Source organism: Microcebus murinus, chromosome 17 (genome assembly GCF_040939455.1).
Source record: "Microcebus murinus isolate Inina chromosome 17, M.murinus_Inina_mat1.0, whole genome shotgun sequence".
Classification (NCBI taxonomy): domain Eukaryota; kingdom Metazoa; phylum Chordata; class Mammalia; order Primates; family Cheirogaleidae; genus Microcebus; species Microcebus murinus.
The window spans coordinates 56,307,792-56,332,970 of record NC_134120.1 but is presented as its reverse complement, the minus strand read 5'-3'; the positions used below and the strand labels follow the sequence as shown (position 1 = coordinate 56,332,970).

Genomic DNA, 25,179 nt, shown 5'->3' with positions numbered 1-25,179 from the left:
GTTTTATCATCTATCGTGACATAAAGAGGGGTCAAATAATAGTGCCCCCTGCCCCTCCCCAGCTAAGAAACCACTCCTACTAGTGTAAACTCTCTCAGGTTAACCGTATACACTCCAACATTCCATCCAACTGCCTATAGTGTCAAATTCCATTAAACACTATAGAAGAGTTTTTAAAAAAATTATGGTAGAGCAAGATCTGTCCTAAGTACTGGCAGTAAATGGGGCTCAAGATGGTAGCAGAGGCATTCTCTCACGATCTTGCTAATGATGTTCTTCTTCGCAGCCCCTGCTTGTTGCCTTATTTGAAATGGCCCTGATATGAAAAATTACTGTTTATAGTAAGCAATTGGTAAGAACTTTCATTTCTGTTGTTCAAATATTCCAATCTTACTTGAAGATATGGGACAAGGTGTTGGAATCTGGTCAAAATAATTCAGAATTTCTTTGTGCTTGGCTGAAATTTGCATTTTTCTGAATTGCTTCAGTCATGACAGCATAATGTCTGGTATTCCCATGCATGTAGTACCAGAACGTCTTGGTATTATCTGTGAGAACTTGCAGCTTGCTCACACATTTATTCTAGTTTTCTTTTATCGAGTTGTCCATCTCAGGAGGGTAGTGAGTTGAGATGCTCCAGCTCATCACATAAACAAGAGTATTTCTGTGGCTCTGGTTTATATGCAGCTGTGGTTAATGCTGTGAGTGTTTACATAAAGACTGATGCATGGACACCTTTTCCATAGCAGCTGGGAGACTGCAGTCAGCCAAAACCTCAGCAAAGTGCCGTAAATCTTTTTGAGTCAGCACTGAGACAAACCAAGAATCTTTTTTTCCCTCTTTTCCCGTTAATGCATCCGAATTAAACCATTAAACAGGGATGAAGGTGAAGTGCTGTAAAAGTTTTGCACAAATAGGACAGGAGAATGTTTAACTTTGGACACTGTGACTAGACTTGCATTACTTTGCACCTTTCATCCCAAATGCTTCATAGGCTAGTTCCAAATGTTCCTCTGCTTTGAATTACAGCCTAGGAAGAGAAATTTTGGCCAGTAACCTGGAGAAGAAATGGATGCTTTAAGGAAGGTGGCCACAAATCTCTTCAGGTCACAAATAAATAAGGAGAACTTTTGGCCATTATAATGTTGGATCCAGAAAAATCTCCTGGATGTAATATGTACCTGTGGAATAGGATGTCATGGCATTAAGACCCAGTACTTGAATGGCTAAACCATTTGTTCCATATTTATGGCATCTATTCATTTATAACAAATCTTTTTCATTTATTGTATTTATAATATTTATGTGCCAGACACTGTTCAAGACCTGGAAATTAAAATAATAAAATAAAACTCTGGTTTTCTCCCTTCAAAAGGGAAGTGAAGAGCATTTGGTGGAACAGAGAAATCACAGTACAACTGGTCGAGCATGGACGTTTCTTACATCATTGCACAGAGACCTTAACTGGCAAATGGGTGCTTGAGTATCCAGCAGCCTCTCTCTGCTGGAAAGCGCTGTGCGGCTGCTGCTTTCTTTTGGGGAGGCTGCTGTCTGTTTGACAGGCTTGGTGAAAGGCTTTCTTACATAACACTGCACCCTGGAATCAGAATCCATGCATCTTCCTCTGTTTTGAAGACTTCTGGTTTTCCCTGTCATCTGGTAACATTGATATTTGCTTCAAAGCCAGAGTTTTCTTCCTCTCTTTCCTAATGGTGTGTGTGTGTGTGTGTGTGTGTGTGTGTGTGTGTGTGTGTGTGTGCCTCCACGTATCGCTTCCATGTGAGACTACATCTGAAGGGCTGCTTCGTAAGTGGAGCATTGCCATACCGACGTATGGTATTGTTATTAAGGAGGTGCATGCTTATGAAATTTTGCCCCTTCCCTAGACTAAATATGTTAATCCATGTCTAAGTTCTTTGGGGTTTGGTCTTCTGCCCTCTTCATACACATTTTATCCCCCTAAAAATGCAGTTTTTATATCTCCAATTTAACCTAAAGCATATTGAGTATAAAATGAAGGGAGCCTGCTGTAGTTCACCAGCCCCCGGAAAGTGTAAGAGCTGTAGACACTGCTCGTCTGGCTTGGTCTGAGCGGGACTGCTGGAAAACCACAAAGAGAGAGAAAGATTCGGTAGTTTGTCCAAGAACACTTTACCTTTCAATTTAGGTCTACATACTTTTTAAAAGTCTGATACTTGCTTTATTCTTTAAATGTGTATTGATTGCTTTTCAACTGGTTCAAATTTAAAACTGTGCCAAGAGGTTAGTCAGACATTCTTATGTGTGACTGTAATGTTCACAATATTTATCAGTAAAAAGCATGATTTTGAAGAAAAGACTTGGCTCTCACAGAACTGTGTTACGTCAGCCCCTCTCCAATGACCTGGGGAGCCCAGGCGTCCTCCCATGCCTATGGCCTGCTCTGCAGCCTGTCTCTTTTAAATGGACTCGGAAACTGCCCCGATGGATCACCCCATCCAACCTATTTCAAGTTTCTGTAGGTAACTCAGAGTCCCCCATGGGTGCTTTTGTGAGCCAAGAACTAGAGCTTCCAAAGGGGTCTCCATTAAAAAAAATAGAGAAAAGAAAAGAAAAATTCTGATTGCTGAGAAGTTTAAAAGACAAATCAGATAACAATACTTGCAAAAGTGGCCACTGGTCTCCCGAGAGAAGTGAGGATGCAAGGAAAAGACATCCAGGAAGTGTGCAGCTTGCCTCCTGCTCCTGTGGGTGACCCAGATCACAAACGCATGCTTCCTCCTGTTCCTTGTTGCCACCAAGTGAAACCTTGCCGTGAGTAAAGCATTTGTATTCTTTCTTTCGCAAAAGCAGATTGTAGAAGGTTTGTGTGGCAAAACGTGTCTGTTTAAGTGTTAGACTGTGTAGTTACTTAGTCATGTACAATAAAACCTCAGGAAAAGCAAGGACCATTCAATAAGGTGTTCAGTTTAATTGTGTTTTCCAGTCCACTGGCAGCTTTTAAGCCCTTTCTGTTGAAAATCTCTGTTGTATGCCCCTGTCTTCCTGCTCCAACAAGAACATCCTAGGGTCTCAATGTCTTTGCAGGCTGACCCTGTAGAGAGAAGGAGTGTTTGCTGAATGTGCAGAAAACGGCCTAGACACGATCTCTTTCATCAAATCTTGCTTTCAGTTTGTTTTGTTTTCAATTATTTCTTTTTCCTAAAAGCGGAGTACTAAAGGCAGAAAATTCACAACTTAGCATACGATGGAAGCCTGATTATTGTAGCTTCTACCTAGTTGGTTTCATTGAAAACTGCTTATCTCTGTAGTTGATTCATTAGCTCAGATTTTCTTAGCCTCCTATTTCAAGCCTGTTTCACCTGCTTGATTGAACTGAGCCTTCCAGCTGCTAAGATAGTCACCGGAAATATGTCCCAGCCACAGGGACATTTCACCTTTGTAGCAATCAGATAGTCAAGGGGAAAGATCTGGTTTGTAGTATATTTACCAACAGCCATGGCATAAATACTCCAACCACAGGTGACTTCAGGCTGTGAACGTGATGCCACTGAAGGTGGAGTCAGACGAGATCCTGAGCAGCTGCCACTGCCTCCAGCATGCCCCTATCCCCTGGCAGTAGTCACCCAGAAATGCCACCAAGGGCCAAACCCTGAAGGATCTATGACCTCTGGCACCCTGACTCAAGTTGACCTATGCAGGCACTAGTTTTCTGTAGGTCTCTGCCCTGGAGTGCAAACTGAAGCAGAGAGGGAAGTCTGGGGAGGCACTCCCTGAGATTTGAAATGAAGAAATTAATATTTCTCTGTGTAAAGGCAGCCAGTTGGAGGTGGGTGTATCTAACTTAGAATGAGTGAAAGGACACAATGTCCTCTCAGATATAGACCATGCCTGTTTCCCTTATTATACAGAAATCTTCATGTTGCATATGGTTGTAAGGAGTCATTTAATAAATATAATTTGAAGATGTAAAAAAAAATGTCAAACTTCAGATTGCAATTCATCACTTATCTTGAATGTGACTCCAAGAAAGAAAACTGCTTACCTCTAAGAGTTTCACCTGCATTTTGACTTTTATTTCCTAACTTCCATCCTCTTTATTTTCTCCATAGTATGTATGTATGCAGCCTGATTATTTTTATTACCTCCCCCAGTAAACTTAAAGATGTTCAGTGTTGTATCCCACTGTATCCCACTGCCCTAGCTCAGCCAATATTTATGAAATAAATTGAATGAGTATTTTATTTTTAATCTGTTTCGTGGATTTTTAAAAAATTTTACCATTATTATTGTTATTGAGATGGGTGTTGCTCTTTTGCCAAGGCTAGAGTGCAGTGGCACAATCATAGTTTACTGCAGCCTCAAACTCTGGACTCAAGCAATCCTTCTGGCTCAGCCTTCTAAAGTGCTGGGGCTACAAGCCATGCCCGGGCTTGTGGATATTATTAAGTTATGAGTCCATTTTATTTGAAGCATTTTAATCTAAAGATAATACCTGACATTTAAGAACAAAGCAAGTTAAAATAATTATAGAATTAATCAAATATAAATATGCAGAGTTCTCAGGAATAAGTTAATCTTGAAACCAAAATTTTTAAATGTGTAATAGATAAGATTTTTCTATGTACATTTAATATTTTATTATATATCATAGTATTTTTATCAGTTGTATTAAAAATGAAGAACTACAAACCCCATGGCCTCCATATGATAAATAAGCATTGCAGTCTTTTATCTGAACTTTATATTAATATTTGACCCATGTTGAGGGAGAAAAATAAAAAAATTGCTGCTATTGCAATTTTAAACTAAATGTGCTTCATTATTTTTCCTTTTTATAAAATTTCTAGCTATCAAAGTGTGTACTGTGTTTCTCTACTTAATTTTTACAAGTGAACATTACTGTTTGGCACATACTTCTGATGATGTGGAGTTTATAGTTAGTGTAAAGAAAGCCACAAACCATACTAAGTAATTGTAATGCCATAAAAGATGCCCCTAGGAACATAAAAGGGAAACCCCCACGGAAACTAAGATTCCTCCATTGAAACACTTGCCAGTATTCTATAAATACTGGCAATTAAGAAAAATGAAATTACCCTATTTTCTACTCCTCTCTCTCAAAAGGACTATAAGTGCATTTTTATTGGGAAAAATGTAATTAATTTTTAAGACACATTATTGGTTGACTTTGCATGTGCTCATTTTCTCATTCCTTTTGTGTCCTCAGCATATACTTAGGACTGCCACCCAGGACCTCTTTTGGCTTCTGCAGAAATGACGGGTTGCTTAACATTAGATTTATGTTCTCATGTGTATTTTTAAAGGACAACATCATAAACACCAATCTGAATACTTTCATAAGCTTGGTAAGATCTTTATGAAGGACTTAAGGTTGAATGAATGAGCTATTTATGGACTTGATCTTACTATACATTCTATGCTTTTCCCCTAAGATAATTTTAGGAAAGTTTTGGCAAATACACACTAAAAGGAAAAGTATATAATGCAACATGGACTCACTAAAAGAAACCACAAAACATAATGATGTGCTAAATTAAAAAGGGAAGCAATGCTAAATCTTATTTCTATCCATTTGAATGCATGCCTTTGCTTAGGGGGGTGGGGAGAGAGAGCACGCACATGTGTGTGTGTGTTGGGACGAGGGATGGAGAGGGGGAATTGCGCTGTGGTTATTTTGGACAATTGACCTCAGGCTCCTGAGCATTACCTATTGGCATCATTGTCCATTTAAAATGCTGGTTGAGAATCTCCTGTTCGTGGTGGCTGCCATTATCTACTGCGTACTTTTCGCAAGATGCTGCCCAGATGCTTTGATCACTTATCTTCAGTGTAGTTGTGTGAAGAGATGCCTTGACTGAATCGTAAGCCCATAGTGAGTGTCCCAACATATCTGACCCATCACAAGTTGTGGAGCGTGGACTCAAGGCCCCATTTATTTTGCCACAAAAACTGAATCATTGTCATCTGTCCTGCTAAAATTGTAGGTATGCATACTTCATTTACAGGTTTCAGGGAAACCTGACACCCTGAAACAGGGGAGATTGGCATCGCAGGTGCAGTTTGCCCTCCAAGTGTGCGCATCAGAAAGCTAGTCTGAGGGAGGGTCAAAGTTGTGACTCACTGATGCTCACTGAGAAACTTTGTGTTTTAGGCCTAAAAATAAGTACATGTGAATTAAATATTAACTTGAAAGATGTGACAGGTAAGGGTCAGATTACTGGGTTCCTGATGCCCTCGTTAGGGAGGTTCTCGGAATTGGTCTCCTGCTCAGACTCAGGCTGCTCCTCTGATGGGCTGGACCACAGTCACGGCCGTTCATGGATTATCAGAACCTTGAGTCCCTCTTGTATTCCCAAAAGCACATCACTAAAGGTGGAGCACCAGACGGGATTGTAACAATTCTCACTTTCTAGTGACTTACCAGGTATTAAGTAATTTGCCTATAGATTTTTGTCTCCTTACATTTTTATCTCATCGTATCATGAAGTCCATAGAAAAATAAGCAGGATGGAATGTTATGCAAGCTTCTCAGAATGTCAAGTATGGAAGAAGTGTGAAGTTAAGTTTAAGCAATGTTCTGGGCAAAAGTAATGCTTATGGGACTGCAGGACACTCCTATTCATCTGGCTTTGAAACAACTGAAATTACAGTTACTGGAAATGCCTTCTATAGTCAACTTTTATGGGAAAGAGACAGAAGACAGATAAACAACTGGATATCAGAGGTTTATTTTTTAAAGTAGCTTTCAGAGCATACCAAGGGGCCAGTCCAGAGTTAGCCCAGGGTTCCAGTCCTGTACAATAAAGATTTATTCTTCATAATGAAGAACATGACAACATACTTAAGTATTTTATAAATGTCTAAAAACAGATGATTTTTTAAATAATTTTGGCATTTTACATTTTACAGTTCTTTGAAAAGCATAATCTATATATGGATTGTATAGTAACTATAGTCAAGGATTATCTTTATAAATCCATTATTTGATGAAGGAATTAATTATTTAGGACTTATGTTTCAGTTTAGAGTAATTTGAAGGTAATTTTTGAAAAGAAAATCTTTTAAGATGTTGTAGCATTCTCCATTCATAGAGGGAAGTGTTGAAATATGCACATTTGTAAATAGACTTGCCCTGGTCTCTATAAAGAGTGAGTAATGGTAATCAGGTCTTTCAGGGCTGACTAGCCAACTCAGAATGCTAGCATAAAACATGCATTGTGCTCACTCAAGCCCTCCTAGATTTGAGATATTTGGATATTAAAGGATTCATAAGGATCAAAGAAACAAATGTAATATTTGTTCCCACTTACTGAGGTAACAGGCATAAATTATAAAACTGAAAATCAAAATAGTAGAAATTAATTAGTAGTATAAACATTCATCAGTTCTAGTAGGGAAAATAATTAGGTATTGAAATTTTAAACCTAAAGGGAAAATGCATTTCCTGTAGATATTCCATATTTGGAATTAGTAAGCCTATTATATAAAGCATTCTTACAAATCAATAGGATAAACATCTAATAGACGAATGGGCAATGAGCATGAACAGGCACTTCATAAAATAAAATGCTAAAATTGATGACAAACGTGAGACGATTTGTTTATCTTTATTACAAATTATAAAAGTACAAGTTAAAATGAAATGCTATGAAAAAGATAAAAAGGGCTTATTAAACTCAATTCAATTACGCACATGTATTTGAATAAATTTGAGGGATAAAATTTTGATAGTAAATTAATCAAAATTTTGCATATGCTTATATCATGACACATAATTCTACTGCTAGGAATTTATCCCAAAGCAATAATTGAATAAATATTCAAAGATATAAGTAAAGTTTTCATCACATTGTTGTGTATAATAGCAAAATGTACATATAATTTATATGTTAATCAGGAATTTAATTTTGCCCAGTCGTGGAATGCTATATGATCATTAAAATGATTACATGGCTATATTTATAGACATGGAAGGAGTTTTGCCTTACTAAGTAATTAAAGCAAGATTCAAAATAGAATGACCACTATTTTATATGTACACTATTTATATTTATATGTGCACTATTTTATATGACTACTATTTTATATGGGTGTGGGTATCTTAGTGTGTATGTCTATGCAAAACTAAAAGACTTTTAGTATTGTCATGTCTTGTAATGATCTATGTTATTTTACAAATAAGGTAAAACATAAAGCTGTTCATTTTGGAAAGCACATTGTTTAATATATGTTCTATATATTCTGCCATATTGATAGTGAAACTAATGAATTGTGATACTTGTCTTATGTAAAATGATGACCCACCCTTACAGAAAATGAAGAAAAATTAAGACATGTTATGAAAAGAACTGACAAAGTATAAGTGGGATGAAAACCAAAGAATGAACAATTATCTTATACATAAAGGAGTGCAATCTAGATATTCATGATCAGACCAGGGGAAAATGAACATTGCAAAACAAGGGTATTAGGTAGAAGTGAAAATGGTATTTTTAAAAAATGACATGGGTCATTTAATATGAAAACTATTAATTAAGGGGTAAAGAATGTTTTTTCTTTCTTTTTTAAAAATGTATTTTATTTATTTTTTTAATTTCAGAGTATTACAGGGGCCCAACCACTTTGGTTACATAAATTGCCTTTGTACCACCCAGTAAGCATGCCCATTCCCCAGACAGCAAGCACTGCATCTGTTGGGTGCATTTTACATATCTCCCCCGCCCCCTCCCACCTGCCCAATAGCCTATGAATGTCACTTCCCATATGTGCCCATTACTGTTGATTAATTAGTACCAACTTAATGGTGAGTACATTGATGTTTGTTTTTCCATTCTGTGATATTTCACTTAGAATAATGGGCTCCAGCTCCATCCAGGATAATACAATAGGTAGTTCATCATTTTTTATGGCTGTGTAGAACTCCATGGTATACATATACCAATTTTGTTAATCCACTCATGTATTGATGGGCACTTGGGTTATTTCCATATCTTTGCAACTGTGAATTATTCTGCTATAAACATTCTAGTGCAGATGTCTTTTTTATAGAATGTCTTTTTGTCCTTTGGGTAGATACTCAGTAGTGGGATTGCTGGTGCAAATAGTAGTTCTACTTTTAGTTCTTTGAGGTCTCTCCATACCACTTTCCATAGAGCATAGAACTGGAACTAGACACGGTTGCCTTCTATCACGACTTCTATTCAACATAGTTCTGGAAGTCCTAGCCAGAGTGATCAGACAACAGAAGGAAATCAAGGGCATCCAAAGAAGTTAAACTATCACTCTTTGCTGATGATATGATCTTATATCTAGAAAATCCCAAAGATTCTGCCAAGAGACTACTGGAATTGATATATAAGTTCAGCAAAGTCTCAGGTTACAAAATTAACGTACACAAATCAGTAGCATTCATATATACCAACAATAGTCAAACTGAGAACTAAATCAAAGATTCAATACCCTTCACAGCAGCAACAAAGAAAATAAAATATCTACGAATATATTTAACTAAGGAAGTGAAAGACCTCTATAGGGAGAACTATGAAACACTAAGGAAGGAAATAGCAGAGGATATAAACAGATGGAAAACCATACCATACTCATGGATTGGCAGAATCAACATTATTAAAATGTCTATACTACCCAAAGTGATCTATAGATTCAATGCAATCCCTATTAACATACGACATCATTTTTCACAGATCCACAAAAAATAATTTTATGCTTTGTATGGAACCAGAGAAGACCTGTATAGCTAAAGCAATCTTAAGCAAAAAGAACAAATTGGGAGGCATCAATTTACCAGACTTCAAGCTATACTGCAAGGTTATAGTAACCAAAACAGTATTTTACTGGCACAAGAGCAGAGACACAGACCAATGGAACAGGACTGAGAACCCAAATACAAAGCCATCCTCACATAGCCATGTGATCTTTGACAAAGCAGACAAAAACATACACTGGGGAAAAGTGTATTCAATAAACAGCGCTGGGAAAATTGGATAACCACATGTAGAAGACTGAAATAGGATCCACACCTTTCACCTATCACAAAAATCAACTCAGAATGGATAATAGATTTAAACCTAAGTTATGAAACCATAAGAATTCTGGAAGAAAATGTTGGAAAAAATCTTATAGACATCAGCATAGGCAAAGAATTTATAAAGAAAACCCCCAAAGCAATAACAGCATCAACAACAATGAATAAATGGGACCTTACCGAATTAAAAAGCTTCTGCACAAAGAAACTGCCACTAGAGTGAATAGATAACCTACAAAATGATAGAAAATATTTGCATGCTATACATCCAGTCAAGGGCTGATAACTAGAATCTATATAGAACTCAAGAAAATCAGTAAGAAAAAAATCAAACAACCTTATTAAAATGTGGGCAAAGGAGATGAACATAAACTTTTCAAAAGAAGGTAGATTAATGGCCAAGAAACATGAAACAATGCTAAACATCTCTAATCATCAGGGAAATGCAAATCAAAACCGCAATGAGAATGTTTTTTCTTATCTCTGTCATTTATACTTACTTGCAATCTATTAATGACAAATCTCATCTGAGTAGTAGGACTTGAAAATGTTGCAGATTTTAGCATTTAACCCAAAGTGCTGAAATTGCTCATTAGCTGGGAAAACTGTATTACTGGATATATATCATTAATTGGAGCAGCCATTTATGGGGTTTAACAGATTTCAGCTACAATTCAGCACAAGATCATGTTGATATTTGCAAAGTAAAATGTCGCCACTGGTCAATTAAGAAGAAAAATCTTTTTCTGTTAATACTTAACATGTTCGATGCTCAATGCATGGTAAAATCTGGGCTTCATTGATTGGGCATGAATTTTTTTTTCCTTTCAAGAGTTAAAAATAATGTAAATGAAGCTTCTGGCAAAAAAAAAAAGTTACTAATGGCATTATTTCCTGATATTTTAGTGTTTGGTGACCAATTTTTGTGCCAGGCCACATGTTCAGCTGCCTGGCAGCCCCTACTGTATATGAAAACACTTCCATGTTTATAGAAATATGCTGGCAAAAACCCACCACTTCCATGAATTATTCATCCTTATTTTGAAAGAGGAGAGGAGCAGGTCTAAGTTCAAGTGGTTCTCGGTGGCTGCGACAAACTTGGTGAAAAACTGTTCAGTGAAAGGAACATCTATGTCTCACTTGACCACTGGTTTTACCATAACGTTGTGAAACTTATGGGAAAAATTAAGTTTGTTTTCCTGTAGTTGAAATTGAGCAATGAAATGAAAGAAAGATTGATAAAAGTATTCAATGAGAAAACAATGATGAAGTAACTATTAATAATTTACAATATGAAGACAGAGATTTTTGCTTTCCCAATGACGACCTTTATGAAAAACTAAAATCGCAATCTGAAAGGAGCCTGTTAAAAACACCCAATGTCATATTAAGGAAAGAGAAAGACCCAAGAGTAGCTTGTATAAGCAAATATAGACGACCAGAGGCAGAGCTGTTACTAGAATTTAGATGTCTGGTTTCAAGTAACAAGCAAAGCTCTGTGGTTTTAAACCACTATCACAGAAAAATTAGAAGAAATAAAAAATAATCAGCCCTTGTTCCCTGATCCATAGAGAACATATATTTATATTACCTTTTGTCTATGGTATTTGTACAGACTGAACTCCTGCTGTGCATACTGAATGTTAAACAAAATTAACCTGAAACAATTCGTAGGTCCTCCACGAAAGGTCTTGTGCAAGAAGATTAGATGACTTCTATTATAGGTGCCCACATGCGTAAGATTAATAATTAGACACATAAAACACTGTGGAATGAAAAAGGTTTTTGAACTCCATATTATAACCAGATGGCAAAAGGTGGGAGACAGATGATACGAAGGAGAATAAGAAAAGGAAAATGGAGTAGAAAGGAAAGGCAAGAATATAAACCCCTATGTATGACAAAGCAAGGAGTAGAACATTATCCCTGAAATAAGGTTAGGGACATTATCCTTGAAATCTCTGATTCTCAACACTTAAGTTTTCTCACCTGAAAAGGATATATAATAATAATACTGATTTCATAGAGTATTTGGGAGGATTAAATTAGCTAATATATATATGAAGTTAGCACCTGGTAAGGGATTAGTAAATGTGAGCTGTTTTTATTGCTATGTTAATTTCAGGGAAAACATCCACTCTGTTGATTTAAAATGTTGTTAAAAATGGCTAGAAATTATTACAAATGCTTTCATTACTACCAAAAATTTGGATGCTAAAGGCATTGTTTTTATTTTCATTGTTCATGTTGAGTGCTCTTTGACACACATGTGTTGGAGCCTCCACTATGGAGGTAACACAGGTGATTTTTGTTCTCCTATAACTGGGGCGGCAGGAAAGCTGAGGGTATTAGGAAACGCTGGACACAGACAGAGATGCCACAGGGAGTCGTCTTCGCCATTCTCGGCCCCTGCTTCCCTCTTCCCACACACGGGCTTTCTGCGTGTGGCTGCCAACATGGCCCTGGGCAGGCCTGGGATCACTGCTCCTGATTCTCTGACAGCTAAGGGGAGAAACTTCTCACCAGTTCAGTGGAGAATACAGGCAAAGATTCAATTTTAGCCTGATGCAGCCAATTGTTGTGTCCATCCTGGTCCACTGTGGCCAGGACTATTGGGTGCTGGGATGGATGTCTGGCCAGATCTCTCTACCTCTGTGTCCAGGGAGGTAGGGGTAAGGCAATTGGGAGATCCACCAGAAGCAATTTGTTGCCCTGAAGACAGAGCTCAAGGAAAGGAAGTCAGAGATATCAAAAGAAGAAAATGGAACCAACAGAAGTTTATGGGTAATAGATGGGTGGAAGAGGGAGGAAGAACAGAATGGATAAGTAGAGCTTTTGTTGACTTGTAAAGGAGTGATTGCATTTATTCATTCAGGAGAAAATGTCATATGCTAGGTCCCTCTTGGAGTCATTGGAGTGTCAGGGAGAAGGTTCTTAAAGGCTGCTTTATCAGCCTGGACACACACGACCAGACACTAGTGTGCTTGGCAGGCTGAAAGGCATTTAGTCCAGGGCTTGTTTACTGCCCTAGGCTCTGCCATCTCACACTCTACGTTTCAATTCTGTTGACCAGGTACTGGTGGTATAAAGGATGGTTTTTAAAAGTGAAAAATCATAATTGATTATTTCTTACTGATTCATCTAAGTTTAGAAAGGAAAAACATCCATCTTGTGAATGACAATTGGCCCTCCACACCTGCAGGTTCTATACCCTCATATTCAACTAACCTCAGACTGAAACTATTTGAAAAAGATAACAATATAATAATTTTTAAAAGAATAATAAAATATAGAATAGCGGTTATGTACATAACATTTACAGTATATTGGATATTATAAGATGATTTAAAGTATGAGAGAAAGTATGTAAGTTATATGCAAATAATACGCCATTTCATGTAAGGGGCTTGAGTATCTGCAGATTTGGGGTGCTGGAACCAATGCCTCACAGATGCCGAGGGACAACTGTATATCCATGCTGTAGATTTTCCTTTTTGTTGTTTTTGCTATTGTTTGTTTTTTTCTGAAAAATCTAAAAATGTTTCAGACTTCTCTATATTATAAATCTCATTTTAAAAGTGTGGAATCAAGGAAGTCTGCCAACTACTTTTGTTTTCTCTACTTTTTTCTCCAGGTTAGACTGCTTTGGCAAAAGAGAATAATATTACCTTACCATGTAAAACATGGTTAATGGCTTTAAAAGAATTCCCCAGCAACTGAATAATGGGCTGCCAAAAATATTCTCAGTGCCAAAGGATCTGAATATGTCTGTTCTATTTATTGTGTGTTTCTTATTTCATCATGACTAAGTGCTCACAAAAGAAATAAAAATCCAAACCTCTAGGGTATGTGGAATTTGAGGGCAGAAACAATATTTTAATATATACAGTTCCATATGTAGCATTTGAAGATGATTAGGAAAGTATAAACAGCAAAAAAATGATGAACCTGTAGTATGTAAGATACTCAAATTATTAATAAAGTTTGTGTCTAGGAAATAGAAAGAAGTTGTTCTACTATTGCTGTTGTGCTTGGCTGAGTGGATTAATATTGTTTATTCTAAGGAGTACTGAAAGTCTTATACCAAAAGCTTTTAATTTGTTCTGCCTGTTTGAATAAGTTTACATTTCTCAGAAATAGGAAGATGGAACCTATATCTTAATTAAAGCTCTCTGTTCAAAAATCCAGATAGTATAGTATAGCAAAATCACTTATTTTTACAATTTTACCTTGTTAGTAAATTGAATCTGTTAAGAAAAGAATGTTCTTAAAAATAAAATGAAAGAAGGAATATACTGAGAAGATCTGGGAAAACAATGGAAATGTAGAAACATTTAAAAGGTTCTTTGCTCAGTGGAAACAAGAGAAGTTCAGAGTAACATCTCAGCCACTCCCCACCCAACCCTTCCCTTATCCCCTGAGGACCCTCCCACTTGGTCTGTGTCTGACCATCTGGTTCTTACTTCAGCAGGAGACTCTTAATCTCTCCTCCTTCTTAGTTTGGGCCAGGCAATTGCTAGCGGCCTTGGCTTCCACCTGACAGGTCATGCATTCTTTGCCAGCGTCTTAATTGCCAGGATTTCAGAGGTAGGATAATCGTCTTCAAAGAATTACACATTGAGTAAATGTACCAAAATATCACACTGTGCCCCATAAAGATACGTAGTTATTATGTGTCAGTTGAAAATAATAATAATTAAAGAAAAAAATCCCTGAGATAGGGATTCTTAACTGTTTTTGCATGTGACTCAGAGGACATAAGACATCCACATGGGACCCACTGCCCTGGGCCAGGGGCCAAGAGAAATTCCTGGGCTGGTTAGCTAAAAGTCCATGGTTTTTTACTCCTACTCGGCAAAGCTTATTGGAATTCAGCGGGATAAGAGTGACTTCCTTCAGAAGATAAGCCTGAACTGCTTTAAATGTGTGTGTGTGTAATGCGGATCTGAAATGTGGTCCTTTATTATTTATAGAAATTATTTAAAACAATCCACTGTGATGAACTATTATGAACCCAAATCTCCTGGTGAAACATCATCTTCATGTTCTCTTGGGACTAGTTCAGTCCTCTAAGAGAGCCAGAGATTTGGCCCTGGGGCCTCCCATTCCTGTATAACTGCCTACCTTTCCAGCAAGTATATCTAATGCCTGATAGTGACCGCCTGAAAATAAAGCATTTGAGGTGAAATTCTCAAGAAAGAAACCTAAGCATCTCTGAGTTTATTTTGATTTTAGGAAAAGAATCTTTCTAGCTGCCTCTGGAAGCTCAGTGCTGAACATACCACTTCCTGTTGAATTAACTTTTACAGAAAGGCAGTAATTATGAGTAACTATCTGCTGTGCTATCAAGCAACTAGTGCACACCACAACTTATGAATTTAGGGCTAGGTAGGTATTTACTTGCAATAGTTACTAAGATCAAAATATTTTTGCCACTGACTAAGTATCAGGAAAATGTAAAAGAACTATGGGTTAGCACAATCCCTTAACTTTGGTAAATGCAGAATTTTTATTAAAATGCTCTTTGATAAAAATTAGTACTTTTCCTTATATGAAGTACTAAGAAAATTATGTCTGTAATGTAGGGAAGAATTGTTACATGAAAAAAATTGTAGAAAGTCATTTTATATCTAGTTGTTCTTCACTTGTGGATTGGGATATACTATTCTTTGCGTTACTTGGAATAGAATGTTTGCAATTCTTCTTTTAAAAAAATGTTAATTCTCTGCTTCAACACTGGTGAGATAAAGGCATGGTGTATAATGAGTTGGAACTTCAGAGTGTCATCTAGTTTTCAAAATTGCTCTGTGACATTATTAGTAAAAGTTGAACTTCAGGGTGTATAACTTACAATATGCTGTTTCAGTACTTTTAACAGAAGAGTTTTATTCATAACATTCTCAACTGGACACAGATTTTCAGAGAATGAATAGAGTGGCCTACTGCTTTACCAGAGGGAATTGGGGGTAGAGGGCTTTGTCACATTGCAGGGTATATGCACTTAAATCCTTATGTGGACTCAACTTTTGTAAATGCAGAATTTTAATTCTCTGTTCTCTAAAAAGGCCATCTGGAGGCTGGAGATGGGGGTAATGCATTTAAGGGAAAACCAAGTCATCCCACTTACATGTAAAGCCAAATATCCAGCATATGTGTTCAAATGCAAGACGAAATTATCTGAGTCCTGGATGTGCACCGACCGCATCTCTCCCTTCTGTTGCAGGCTCAATATGGGAAAAGACATTTCGGCAGATCGGCTTTGAAAGGTAAGTAGGACTTGCACATCTCCATTTTAGCTAATGTTGTCCCATTTTATTCTGAGTAATTTATTGATTATAGATCAGCAGTATTGCCACTACTCCTTCAATAACTGTGTGATCTTGAGCAAGTCATCATCTCACCCCTCTGAGCCTCAATTTCTTTGTAAAGTAGAGCTTTATAAAGCCTTGCCTGCACAGACTGAAAATAAAGATGCAATGGGCAATGTATGTAAAAATGCTTCTTGACCCATGAAACAGAATAAAAGGTAAGTTATGTAATTAGAGAATCATCACTTCATATGTCATATTCAATTCTAAAGTTTTAGTGCAGTGAAATTTATATCGACCTTCCCAATTATTAAAATAGTTAGATCTTTTTAGCCTTAAGTAAAAAGATGAGATCATGTCATTCTTAGCTAAAAGCATTTCTACACCAGCGTCTCCCCAACAGAGAAAAAAAAGGATACACTATAATATCAGAAAATGTGCAGGTGGGGTCAATACAGTATCTACTCACTTGCCCTTGGAATTGAATGGCAGCATTTCAGACAGCTCTCTACCATTGGCGTTTAGCGTCTGATGTTGAACTTTCAGCTATTGAAAGAGGAAAAAGTAATTTTAATTTTGTTTTACCTTAAATTAGATTTGACCAGTTTCTTTCATCATATTGAAAATGTGTTTTTTCTGTGTATCGATCAAGCTGACAGAGCACTTAGAGCATATAAAAGAAAGGATAAAACAGTTTAAAATGCATTGTTTCTCCAGTAGCAATAGAGAATAATGTATCACCAGATCACTGTAGTAGCAATTCCTTTGCCATGTGTTAATTGATTCAGAGATTTATTTATTTCTCTACCTACACTGCCACTCACATCAGCACCACCACTTTGGGTTGCACAGTAAGGGCTCATAATTCTCAGAGTAATGGGGGAGATTGGCTTGGGACGGTCAGATCCCACAGGCCAACTTAAAACAAAGAATGGAAAGTCATGTGAAGCTTCATTCCAGTGGGAAATCTTTTCCCAAAGAATCTTTCTCTTGAGTCTTCTTTCATACTATGAAAAATTTCAAGCATATACAAAAGTAGAGAGAATAGCAAAATGAATGTGATGTATCTACTACCCAGATTCAATAAGACTTTGCCATACTTGTTTTATCTATTTTTTTAAGAAATATTTTAAAGAGGGACAAAATGACATGATGTCTGGGATTTTCTTTAAAATGATGCATATATCTCTGAAAAAAAATGGGCATTTTCTTCCAGAACCATAATCATACCTAAAACAAATCACAGTAAGTCCTTAGCATCATTTAATAGCCAGTCAATATTTAAATTTCCCAATCATCTAAGAAATGTCACTTTTTATCAGTTTGAATTAGCATGCTACTAAAGCCACACATTCTATCTCATTATTACATCTCTTAAGCTTCTTTATTTAGATCAGTACCCCAAACCCCTCTGGTTTCATTGTGTTTTTCTTCACATCATTGACTTCTGAAGAAACCAGGTCATTTGTCTTGTATAATGTCTCTCATTTTGGATTTGTCTGTGTGGTTTAACTTGTTATTCTAACCCTCTATTTTATGTAAATTCAAAAATGATTCCACTTTCAGCCTTTGGGAAGAATGTCTTGTTGACTTCTCATCCTTTTGGCACAGACCCACGGTCTTTACAGTTTCCATGTTTCTGGCACAACTGGACATACTAGGCTCGTCTAGAGTCGAGCCTGGTCAGCCTGTCTAGAAAGGAGCTCTGCTTTCTTTTGTAAAGAGTGTTTTTAAACCACAATCTTAGCACTAAGAATGCCCATCCATTCTGGGCCTTTTCAATAGACGGAGCTAGGAAACATATTTTTGTAAAAGACATCCTGAATTCATATAATAATTTGAATTCAGAAGTTTTTAACTTTTCTTATATTTATTTCTCTTTTCTTTTTCACTGAAAATCTTGGCTTTTATCAAAATATTGTTTTCATTTTAATATATATAACATTTTCGAGATAATTCTATAATAATATTATCCCCAATAAGATGAGTGGGTGAAGTTTTTACAATTTGTACTCATCCTAATTTAATATTCCATGAAGGAGGTGTAATCAAAAAACTAAAACTGAAAGTGTTTAAAAGTTTCTTTCTCTGTGTGATCATATCCCAAGTTTTATATATCATTTGATTTGTGTCAGAATCTTAATTTTAACAGATTTTATCTTTTGATTTAACTTTATTTTTGAACATACATTTCTATGACTTTTTTCAGGGAAATGTTAGTTTTGTCCCCTTCACTTGTACCCTGGCCTTCCTTTCTTCTATCACAATCATGTTTATTAACTTGGTTTAACCTCCTGATGTTTATTCTTGAATATGTAAGCTACTACTCATGTCTATCTGTGGCCTCACTCTGCCCTTGCGTGAAGAGTGGCTTATTATACACCTTCTTCTGCACTTTGAATTTTCCACTAAGAGGATGTATATCCCGGGAATCATTCCACATCAATAGATGTTCTTCACTCTATTAACCTGTGCGTGGCATCCCTTTGGTTGACTGAGCTAACACAAAGGGTAAGAAGGGTCAACTCAGACATACAAGTCAGGAATCTTATCCAGCATCAGGCTTTGCTAATAATTTCAAGGATACAAGTGATGTAGGGGTAGGAAATGCATGGAGAGACCCAGCATATCCCACGTGGATCCCAGATCTTTCATTTTCACAGCAGATCCAGGCTGTCTCAATAGTGACAGTGATAGAGAGTGATAGATGGGGTTTCTAATGAGATCTGGGGATCCCTCACATAGCAGAGAGCATTTAACTGTTAGCATTCCCAGTTTTATACCCAGGAAATGTAAATAGCTCCTGCGACATTCCCCAGGGAGTCATGCCTCCTCAGTCAATGGATTGGAGATTTGTTTTACCATAGAAATCTTAAATCAGGATGTCCTGCTTGAAGCATTCCACTGATGAGGACTCTTCATAGTAAAAAGTCATTAACTTGTTTGCCCAGGGATCTAGTTAATATGTTTACAAGGTTCTAAACCAGGTCCCCTACCTCCTCTGCCCCCAGTGCCACTTGTTTTAGCACCTCCTTCTCTGGTTGGTGCAACACAGTCCACTCAGCCAACACCCAATTGGTGGACACTGAGGCTGTTCCTGTCTTTTGCTCTTACAAAACAAAACAAAAAAAGGTTGTAACAAATAACCTTGCACACCCATGTATTGTTGCCAAATATCTTAGGGATAGATTCTCAAGTAAAATCAAAGAATAAGTTCATATGGAATTTTGCCAGATATTCCCCAATTTTTATCCATAGAGTTGCAACAATTTTCACTTCTAACAGCAGTGAATGAAAGTAACTTTCCCTAAAGCCCCAAAGTATGCTGTCAAATTCAGGATTTTTGCCAGTCTGATAGGTAAGAAATGGTATCTCAGTGTCCTTTTTTTTTCTTTCAGTATATTATGGGGGTACAAATGTTTAGGTTATGTGTATTGCCTTACCCCCTCCTTCCCCCCCAGCCCGGACTCAGAGCTTCAATGTGTCCATCCCCCAGATGGTGCACATCACACTCATTATGTATGAATATACCCATCCCCTCCTCCCACCTCCCATCTGCCTGATGCCCGATAAATGTTATTCCTATGTGTCCACTTAGGTGTTGATCAACGAAACCAATTTGATGGTGAGTACATGTGGTGCTTATTTTTCCATTCTTGGGATACTTCACTTAGTAGAATGGGTTCCAGCTCTATCCAGGAAAATACAAGAGATGCTATATAACCATTGTTTCTTATAGCTGAATAGTACTCAGTGTCTTTTTAATTTGAATTTATCTTGGTCCATTGTTTTCTGTAAAGAACAGTTTGATGTTGCCTAAATGTAGCAGTTTGGGTAAGAGCTTCTAAGATATTTAAGAAATCATTGATCAACAGGATTTGGCAATTGAAGCTACATTTTATTCCTAGCTTAAAGGGCTTTAACCTTTTTCTTACTTGGATAATGATTTAATACAAACAGCCACCATGTGACAAACACTGCGTTAAATCATTTCTATTCCATACAATAACACCATAGACCAGGAATTGGCAAATTTTACTATAAAGGTACAAATAATAAACATTTTAGCCTTTGCAGGCCATGCAGTTTCTATTACGGCTTCTCAGTTTTGCTGTGAAAGCATAAAGCAGCCATAGACAGTGGCTGTGGCTGTATGCCAGTGAAACTTTATTCACAAAGACAGGCAGCTGGCCATCATTTGTTGACCGTCCCACACTGTAGACCGTGGTCACCATCTCAGAGGTTAAAAAAATGAAATAAAATAAACCAAAGAACCAAGTAGGCTACCCATACAGTCATAGACACTTGTATTGACTTGCATTCAGTTCCAGGTTTGCTTGTTTCCAAAGAGTAGGCTTTTTATACCACACCACATGGAATTCCTGAATTATACATCTCTTTTGTTTTGTGCTTTATTTTTCTTTCCTTGTAGCTCTGGGGACATAATCTTAAGCAGCATGTATTATTAACTATTCTTATTTCATGACTATTTTGAATAAGGCCAGATAGTATAAAGTCCATATAACAATGCCTCCCTAAAGTGTTTATGCTTCTAGATAGAGGCATAAATAAAAATGTTAGTAAGGCGTATATCAAGTGGTATGTTCCTTTTCTGTATTTATGCTATGGGTCCATTGAGGGTATTTGGTGATCATTCTGATTTTTAGATATTATCTTACCATGCTATCTTGCTTTTCCCATCCATTTCATGTCTTCTCATTTAAGGGCAGACAGTATTCTTTGCATTGCATCAAGTGTCTTAAAATATAGAACAGATATTGATGATATTGATCTTTGGGGTTCTTGTGCATTTTCAGTTGCAAAGACTAAGTGTCAGCAGTGCTGTTAACTAGGGCTTCATTTTTTTTTTTCATCAAGTTTAACCTGTTGTTTATCTTAAAGGGAATTCCAATTATATCTTAAATAAAGCTATCTGGTTCTTCAAAGTCATTGTAAGAGATATTGATCCTTTCATGGCTATATCTTTCTTTGAAGTTTATTCATCAATATGCTTGCCAGCAGATTATTTTAAAGTGATCACATCTAAAAGAAAAAAAGTAACTAAGTCAGCTAAAGCTTCAAAGCTTCCTCCAAGAATAAGAAAGCAAAGATTCATCTTTTGCACATTGTGTGACCTGCTTTGCATGCCCTCCTCGCAGTAGCGCTTGCTGGGATCGTGGTAGACCTTCCCGTGATATGCACCCCCCAGAATAAATACACACCGTCACAGTTCATGTGGTGAATTTGTGATAAAGTATCATGTTCATCTTGCAAGCAATCACATTTTCCCTCTGTGGGGCTATCAGGAGTTTATTTTAGGACTTCATTACAGGAGTGCGTTGTAACATAGGAAGGAAATATTGTAATTCAGGTTCATGTGTCTTCTGAGTCACCTCCAGCATGTCCTCCCCTCTGCTGGTCCTACATAACAGAAGAAGGCTCAAGTTTTTCTTTTATTCCAGAAAAACAAAAAAATCTGTGCCAAACATATTTTGGTTTCAATCAGAAAGCTCACCTTTTTGTGCATATTTTCTAAGCTTATAATTATAAATATTTCCAAATCACAGTCATTTATTAGTCTAGGTCAAAGTGATGCGAGGTGGGCATGGCTTTGTAAATTCATTGACACTCTGCTTGTTCTAAACATGTGTTATCAGCAAGGGTGGCTTTGGAACCAAAAAGGTTTGGAGCCAAAATGGCCCAAATTCTCAGTGGCTTATATTTCTTTCAGCAAATATTTCTTTCTCATATGCAAAATCTGATGGGGAGACCAGACAACTCTGTAGAGCAGCCTGCCTCTACGTGATATTTTTTTGGTGTATCACAAGTACTACTTGTGTCACTTTTGTTTCAACATGATGCTTTTGAGTTTTACTCAAGCATGGGAGAGAGCTTGGGCAATTGCACACTGGATCCTGGATCTTAAACATTTCCACCTGGAAGTGGTCATTTGTCACTGCAACTCACAGTTCATAGGTGCCATGCTGCCATGTATCCAGGAAAGGGACAAAAGACAGAAATATTAGAGAGCCCAGCTTGGTGCAAAAGTAATTGCGGTTTTGGACCATGAATTTTAAATTATTATAACTAGGCTCAAACACATCTTTACTAATCAAAATAGAAACCATTATAATCAACACATTTTTACCAATGAGAAATAAGTTTGTTTATTCCTGTAGCATAAAAATCTGTGCTTCAGGATTCCACGAACTCATAGAAAACATTTTGTGCATCCTTCTGGTTGTAGAAGTGTTTTCCCTGCAAAAAGTTGTTGAGATCCTTGAAGAAGAGGCAGTCGGTTGGCGAGAGGTCAGGTGAATATGGCAGATGAGGCAAAACTTGATGCCCCAATTCGTTCAACTCTGGAAGCGTTGGTTGTGCCATGTGCATTCGGGCATTGTGGAGAAGAATAGGGCCCTTTCTGTTGGTCAATGCCAGATGCAGGCATTGCAGTTTTCAGTGCTTCTCATCTATTTGTAATGGTTCACCAGGATTCAGAAAGCTGTAGTGGATCACACCGGCAGCAGACCACCAAACAGTGACCATGACTCTTTTTGTGTGCAAGTTTGGCTTTGAGAAGTGCTTTTAGTTTCTTCTCAGTATAACCACTGAGCTAGTCAAAGCCGGTTGTTGTATAAAATCCACTTTTTGTCACACATCACAATCTGATCGAGAAATGGTTTGTTGTTGTGTGCTTCAGAATGATGATTTTTTTGACGTTTGGTCAGCTCATGAGGCACCCACTTATCAAGCTTTTTCACTTTTCCAATTTGTTTCAAATGCGGAACAACTGTAGAATGGTCGACATTGAGTTCTGCAACTTCTTGTGTAGTTGTAAGAGGATCAGCTTCAATGATTGCTCTCAATTAGTCGTTGTCAACTTCTGATGGCCGGCCACTGCACTCCTCACCTTCAAAGTTCTCATCTCCTTTTCAAAACTTCTTGAACCACCACTGCACTGTACGTTCCTTAGCAGTTCCTGGGCCAAACGTGCTGCTGATGTGGGGAGTTGTCTCTGCTGCTTTACCAGTAATTTTGAAGTCAACTAAGAAAATTGCTCGAATTTGCTTTTTGTCTAACATCATTTCCATAGTCTAAAATAAATATAAAATAAACAGGAATCTAATGTCATTAGCAAAAAATCATAAAGCAAGAATGTGCATTAAAATGATGTATAATATAACCACATTATTTAAGAATGTATTCTAATATCAAATGGCAAATTTCACTAATGCTAAAACCACAATTACTTTTGCACCAACCTAATATCACAATAAGCTCTGAGTGAGGTCTGAACATGGTCTTCTCTTTCCAAAGCTGCACTTTTCATCTGAGAAAAAATGTTTCAGCAAGTAAATAGGCTTGAGCATAGTAACTGGCCAGCAGACATAAAAGTTCCTGCTGTCTGGGAGATCTTAATGCTGCCTATTTAAAAATGACAATATTTCACGGATCTCTTGCCCATTTTTACTTAAAAAGCAAAGAAGTGATTCTCAATGAATCTGTGTAATCAGCACAGTACTTCAGGATTACATTATTATCAACATGATTGTATGTGATTTTATTTGCTGCTCTACTTGGATTGTGGAATGAAATATCTTGCCCCTTCAAAAAATATCTTAAAATATAAACAACCCTGAAAATAGCATGGTATAATGAACACAAATATTCCTAGAGTTTCTCCCCCACACCTCTCCCATATAGACTTAATTCAAAAGGCATGGCTTTGTCTTTGGGGAGATTGAAGCCCTCCGTAGCTCTCTGTCTGTTGGCAGGCCACTCCCCATGCATATATTTCGTGGAGAAATTTCTGCTACCTTGCAAGCTTTTGACTTTACTGTTCAGTGAAACCTGCCTTCATGGCTTACTCCCAGGACAAAGACCTCTTCTCATATTACTTTTCGCATTATTCTCTTATGGTACTGGACATATTCTATTGAAAACACTTTTTTTCCTGTGTTTCTCCTCTTTTAGATCTTTAAGTACTTGAGTGTGTGAGGATGAGACTGTCTGAATATCTTGGTTCCCAGGGCACTGCCTGACATATCCTAGCTAATCAGATATTTGTGGAATGAATTAATGAGTTCTTGATAAGGAAGTTACGGAGTGCTTATGAAGGAGCGGCTTATGCAAAAGCCAGTAGGGAAAGGATGCCACATCTTTTTATCTGACATCGCAGCAGCTTGTAGGATGAGAGGGCAGCCTGTCGCGGAGCCGGCTCACCTGGGGGAGCAGAGGGAGGAGGAAGTGTTGGCAACCTGGTAGCTTAATAAACCAACATGGCCATGCATATATAGGTACACAGAACACCTTTCTTAATTCATTGATTAACCCTGTTCTTATGTTGGCTTTCTGAAACATGGGCTTCTGAATGCTTTAATTTTTTCCGACTGTGTATAAATATTCCTCAAAAGTTTAGCAACTTATTTTGAAGTTATAATATAAAATTTTGTCAAAGTAGTTTAAACTCAGGAAACGACTAGAAAAAAAGGATGTTTCTGCATCCTGGTGCTTAAAATGAGGCCTAACATATTAATTTATTCATTTATTTGGACATTTTTAAACCTCCATTTCCTCCTCACTCCTGGGTATATTTGGGCTTTTCAAATGAACATATCAGAGGAATGAACTTAGATTTATTAAATACCTATTTTATGCTATCCTCTCTGTTAATACTTTGCTGATAAAATTTATTAAATTCCCACACATTCTAGAGTTAGATTCTTCTGAGTTATGCTGAGCTAAAAAAAACCCATATCTCAGTGACTTACAAGATCAGAGGTTTATTTCTTGCTTCCATTAAATGTCAGCTGCAGAGGCTGTGGA

General features: G+C 37.2%; 1 protein-coding gene across 2 annotated transcripts in view; it reads left to right on the top strand.

The window, feature by feature from the left end:
• PIEZO2 (piezo type mechanosensitive ion channel component 2) overlaps nucleotides 1-25,179 on the top strand; it is a 449,399-nt gene that overhangs the window by 203,316 nt on the left and 220,904 nt on the right. For both annotated transcript variants that reach the window (XM_012746201.2, XM_075993690.1), the window contains exon 4: nucleotides 16,269-16,311. In XM_012746201.2, the coding sequence (XP_012601655.2) occupies nucleotides 16,269-16,311 (43 nt within the window). The remainder of the gene's footprint in view (nucleotides 1-16,268; nucleotides 16,312-25,179) is intronic.